Genomic DNA, 6,098 nt, shown 5'->3' on the forward strand with positions numbered 1-6,098 from the left:
GTATCTTCTTGATGGAAGGGCTCTCTCTCTCTCTCTCTCTCTCTCTCTCTCTCTCTCTATATATATATATATATAGAGAGAGAGAGAGAGAGAGAGAGAGAGACTCCTTACATCAAGAAAGAGAGAGAGAGACAGACTCCTTCCATCAAGAAAGAGAGAGAAAGAGAGAGAGAGAGAGAGAAACTTGACTGCAGTGAGGGTGTGTGTGTGTCCCATGACTTTCACATGATTCCAGCGTTACTCACGAGTACTCAAAGCAATAAGAAAGGAAAATAGAAAAGAATAAAAGATTACTGTGTGGCCTAATTTTCAAAGTCTGGATCATTATAGTCCAGACTAAAACATCAACCTTTCATTATTTGCTTATCGCTACAAATAATTCAAGTGATAACATATTATAACCCAGTAACCACTGCTGACCACTGACTCTGAAGAGATGAGCTTCTTTAAACCTACTGTTTTTATCATATACTTTTTTCAGTCTGTCTGATGTTAATACATAACGTCATCAGTTCTCAATGTCAATGTATATAAATAGCTTGCCTTTCTGAGATAATGTCTTTATCCCTGGAGCTGCTGGTGGTGATTAGGTGCCTTCAGCTAAATTATTTAAATACATGTGTTTGGATGAGCTGCAGTACAGAATCTGCTACAGGTGCTGGTTCATGTTCAGTCAAACTAACTACAGAAGTTTCAAACATCAGTTTCAAACATCAGTCTATGCTTTGGATTTGTCACCCAAATTTGAGCCAGTTACAGTATTTTCTAACTCACTATGTGCACATGTCTGAGGAATGTGAGAGTAATCACACTGATTTTACCATTCATAAGCCTAGGGTAACTGACTGACTGCGGTCATTTCAGATGAACTGCTAGAGAAACTCCAGACACATTATGGTGTGGTGTGATTGTGCTTTACATTGTATACCAAAATATTTACAGTAGTATAAATTATTTGCTTTTGGTAGACACAAGATCTTTATCTTGTATTGGTGTGCGTACATATGTATATATACAAGTACAGACCAAAAGTTTGGACACACCTTCTCATTCAAAGAGTTTTCTTTATTTTCATGACTATGAAAATTGTAGATTCACACTGAAGGCATCAAAACTATGAATTAACACATGTGGAATTATATACATAACAAAAAAGTGTGAAACAACTGAAAAATGTCATATTCTAGGTTCTTCAAAGTAGCCACCTTTTGCTTTGATTACTGCTTTGCACACTCTTGGCATTCTCTTGATGAGCTTCAAGAGGTAGTCACCTGAAATGGTCTTCCAACAGTCTTGAAGGAGTGAAGCACTTGTTGGCCCTTTTGCCTTCACTCACTTTGTCCAGCTCACCCCTAAACCATCTCGATTGTGTTTAGGTCGGGTGACTGTGGAGGCCAGGTTATCTGGCGCAGCACCCCATCACTCTCCTTCTTGGTCAAATAGCCCTTAATGCCTTCAGTGTGACTCTACAATTTTCATAGTCATGAAAATAAAGAAAACTCTTTGAATGAGAAGGTGTGTCCAAACTTTTGGTCTGTACTGTATATATATATATATATATATATATATATATATATATATATATATACACACACACACACCTACACACACAGGTGATCAAAATTAGAGAACAATTTATAAAAAATTGAACAATTCTGAAATAATGTCTTCTTCACTGCTCAACAGTTGAAGGAGTTTTTGTCCTGTCTATACCATGCTACCAGAACACCTTTTCCACAAAATAACTAAGGCATTTAAAAAAAACCATTATGTTGCAGAAAACACACTGAACAAAATTAGAGAACAACAATGACTGTAGCATGAAAAAAGATTACAACAAAACTTTCTGAAGGTTACAACAGTCAGCAATTAGTAGGAAGTGTACAGGCCTCTGCTCTGAATGACTTCAGCACATCTGCAGCCACAGGACAGCACTAGTCTCTCACACTGCTCTGGTGTGATTTTGGTCCACTCTTCTTCCAATCTCCTCCACAGTAGTGGGTTTCTTGTCCATAACTTTGTCGCCAAGGATTTTCCAGAGGTTCTTTATTGGGTTGAGATCAGGACTCTGGGCAGGCCATGCCATTATTTCAATGTTTTCAGTTTCAAAGAACTGCTTTACCAGTTTTTATTTTTATACCTTAGTTAATTTGTGGAAAAGGTGTTCTGGTAGCATGGTATAGACAGGACAAAAACTCCCTCAACTGTTGAGCAGTGAAGATGACATTATTTCAGAATTGTTCAATTGTTTATAAATTGTTCTCTAATTTTGATCACCAGTGTGTGTGTGTGTGTGTGTGTGTATATATATATATATATATATATATATATCTCACTTATGCATTTATGCAAATTATGTAGATACATATTTGGTGGATTATTTATCCTTTGGATACACAGCTGAAATTGCTCAGGGATCAGATGAGTTAAATAATTTATAGCCTGTTTAATAGAGAACCTCCAAGTGTTGAAAGTGCAAATATACTAGCCAAATATTTGCATGTCAGGGGATTTTAGTGTTTGTGTGATGCTTTTGAATATGATATAAAATCAAAGTGTTCTGCCTCTTATATTCTTGAAATGATAAATGATTGTATGGCTGCTGAAAGTGCTTTTAAGCTCTAAGCAAATTTTCTCCTTGTATTAGAGTCAATATCAACTAACATGCCTGTTCATGTAGTTTTTGATATGTGCTAATATATAAACAAAGTATATTCATATATTAATATGGTAACCACATAGACCATGATGAAAGTTCATTGTTGAGCCTAAGGTATCTCTGTAGACTTACAGCATACAGTATTTTTCATAAATAACCCAGGCCTGGGTCCCCACCAGAGATTCACTGGTTTGAATTAATTCAAAATATTAATGTATTTATTACAAACCCCACTTTGAAATGTATCCTCTTTAACAAATAAATATATCCAAATTCAGTTCATAGGTAATACAAGTAAAGGTTCTGAAAACAATTACTGTAGCCAGAAATAGCAACACCTCAAACTCACACACTATTGCAAGCCAATAACATACCCTTACCCATAAACCATAAGGGACACATTTATATATATGTAGGTTTCATAGCAAGTATTACAAAATATGAATCTATTACGCATATGCTCTAACAGACGTAAAAAAAAAAAAAAAATGCGACATACTTTCAGTCACTCTTCAACATCAAACCACTGTCTTAAGTTAATCAGCTGCTCATCATACTAATGATAAATGATCTTGCCACAGATTAATCAACTGTGGTAAATTAACTGTGGGGAATAAACTGGAGCAGCGGTGTCCAATCCAGAAAGAACCAGTATGGGTGCAGGTTTTCATTTCAGCCATGTAGAAGCCACACGTGCTTGTCTATTGACAGCCAGGATCAACTAAAACTGGAATCAGGCATGGCTCATGCTTGATTTGAATGAAAACGGATAAAATTGGACACCCCTGCTCTGGAGGTATTTGGAGACAATTAGCTGCAACAGCAAAGACAGAGGAGCCTTCATGACAATGATAAAAGTATATTACTTACAAAAAAACAAAAAAAACAAAACATTTTTGGACATATTTTTCATAGGAACATTAACAGAACAGTGTAGAAATAAGTTCTATATCAATTCACACAATGATCTGTTTGAATATTTGTGTACCTTGTGAACGATTCTTATTGTGTTACAATAATGGCAATAATAGTGACAATGCAAAAGCCATTTGGTGTAAACACGTACTTTGATCTAACAAACAGCAATTTCTGTTTGACAATCATTAATCATGATCAACAGACAATAATGTGGTCACCACCATACTAAAATCTGGGTTATTATTAAACTTAACCAAACACTGCTGCCTCAAATGAACCAAATGTATGGGGAGATTGAGTCATAAGAAAGAAACAATTGAATGTGTTAAAATTATTTAGTGTGTCCAAGTTGTGTAGCCTGTCCATTAAAAAAAAAAAAACATTGAAAAGGGGGTTTTGAAAACAGAACAGCTTCTGTGGTCTGTATCCTTTCAAGAGCTGCACAAGTTTGTGTTATCTCCTCATGTTTCAGATACCTGTTAAACTCGCTCCTGATGCCAAGAACACTGGAAAAATGGATTAAAACAGCTTCATTTCCAAAATCAGGATTTTCACACAATCCTCTGAAGGGACCACATTAGTCCTATGTCACCACCAGAGGATCCACAGTCTATCTACTCATTCTATGAGTAATCAGGAGGGTATTCAGAAGAGTCAGGAAATTCAAAAGCAGGCCAATGGCAGTCTATAAAGGCATCATAGAGCTCCTCACTGTCCATCATGAACTGTCTGTTTGCTTCTGCTACATCCAGGTTCAATCCAGGGTCTAAAGGAAAGAAGCCAATTAAGAACATGAATTTGAAATGATTGGTCCTTTCACACAACTGATGGCATACACTTACCTTCAAGCCCACCATCTTCACATGTGTCCTCAGAAGCCTAAAATGTCAAAATATAAAAGTTTACATATTAATATCCAAGAGAAATTACATTTGTAATTTGAGGTAACCTTGGAAAAGAGAACCTACCTGATCATAACAGTTATATGAACTGTGGCCCGCAGTCTCATCATATCCCCAATTTGTGTAGCAGTTAGGGCAGTTCTGATAGTACTGGTTGTGGACACAAATGTATGGCTGAGAGCCGTTGAAGTCACAGTACTGGTTGTTGTTACAGGTGTATGGCTGAGAGCTGGCGGGATCAAAATACCCACTCTCGTTTCTGCGACAACGACATTGACACCACAGGCTTACATGTCTGTTCAGTATGCAAATGCAAAAACACTGGTCACAGGCAAAATATCTAGCAAAAAGTTAGACATCTGACTAGACCACAATGACTGATGGCGGAACAAAACACTGAAGTGTTTGGAAAAGCGTTCATTCATGCAAAAGTATAATGATATCTTCTGCCAAACCAAACGCAAATAAGCTATATATTACTACTGACGAGATTCAGTTAGGCCCAGAAATATTTGGACAGTGACACAATCATAATGATTTGGGCTACGGATGCTACATCGTATTAAAAATGAAACAACAGATGGAATTAAAGGGTAGACTTTCAGGTTTAATTAGAGGGGTTGAACAAAAATATCTTAGGAAATATTTAAGAATTGCAAGCATTTTAATACAGAGTTACCTCATTTCAGGGGCTCAAAAGTAATTGGACAAATTAACATTACCGTAAATAAAATGTTTATTTTTTAAACTTTGTGGAGAATCCTTTGGAGGCAATCCTTTGGACTGCCTGAAGTCTTGAACCCATGGACATCCATTGTGATGCTTTGCCAGGCCTTCACCGCAGCTGTCTTCAGTTGTTGCTTGATTGTAGGTCTTTCTGCCGTAAGTTTTGTCTTAAGCAAGTAAAATGCAGGTGATTGACTTGGACATTGCAGGATATTCCACTTCTTTGCCTTCTCTGCCTATTTTTGAGACTGATTAATGGCTTGCACCTTGTGGTGAGCCCGCTGTATTTACTCCCATGAAGTCCTGCAGAGTGTTCTCCACTTCAGTGGATGTTGTAAAGGGATTCTCCCTTCACCATGAAAAGGATCCTGCGATCATCCACCACTGTTGTCTTCTGTGGACATCCAGGCCTTTTTTTTTTCAAAGTTCTTAAACTCACCAGTAAACAAATTTTTCTCAGAATGTACCAAACTGTTGATTTGGCCACTCCTAACATGTCTGCTATCTTTCTGCTTGATTTTTTTCTGTGAAATAGCTCTTGAGGCAATTGTCCAATTACTTTTGGTCCTTTGGAAAAAGCAGCATCTACATATTAACATATTAAGGAGCTGTAATTCCTAAACCCTTCTTCCAATTTTGATGTGAATACCCCTTAAATTACAGCACTGTAAGCACATAATTATATAACTGTATTTTGAATATCTTTTGGTAAACAACTAAAAATAAACGTGTTACTGTCCAAATATTTCTGCGTCTAACTGCATATGTGATATGTATGTATATACCTGTGTGTGTGTAATATATATCGCATATACAGTTAGACGCAGATCACAAAATTCAGTACACCCTCACATTTTAGCAACCACTTTACTATATCTTCTTAAGGGACAATA

The 6,098-nt window shown here is 36.7% G+C and overlaps 1 protein-coding gene across 4 annotated transcripts in view; it reads right to left on the minus strand.

Annotated features, from left to right (window-relative positions):
* Positions 1-3,972: 3,972 nt before the first annotated feature.
* Positions 3,973-6,098, minus strand: part of LOC124383900 (tRNA selenocysteine 1-associated protein 1-like) — a 7,078-nt gene continuing 4,952 nt past the window's right edge. For 3 of the 4 annotated variants that reach the window (XM_046846272.1, XM_046846274.1, XM_046846271.1), the window contains exons 6-8: positions 4,546-4,774; positions 4,420-4,456; positions 3,973-4,343 (exon numbers count right to left, since the gene is read on the minus strand). In XM_046846272.1, the coding sequence (XP_046702228.1) occupies positions 4,201-4,343; positions 4,420-4,456; positions 4,546-4,774 (409 nt within the window). In that variant the 3' untranslated portion in view covers positions 3,973-4,200. The remainder of the gene's footprint in view (positions 4,344-4,419; positions 4,457-4,545; positions 4,775-6,098) is intronic. The other variant, XM_046846275.1, reaches the window with a different exon arrangement.

The sequence above is a fragment of the Silurus meridionalis genome, chromosome 4 (genome assembly GCF_014805685.1).
Source record: "Silurus meridionalis isolate SWU-2019-XX chromosome 4, ASM1480568v1, whole genome shotgun sequence".
In the NCBI taxonomy this organism is placed as follows: Eukaryota; Metazoa; Chordata; class Actinopteri; order Siluriformes; family Siluridae; genus Silurus; species Silurus meridionalis.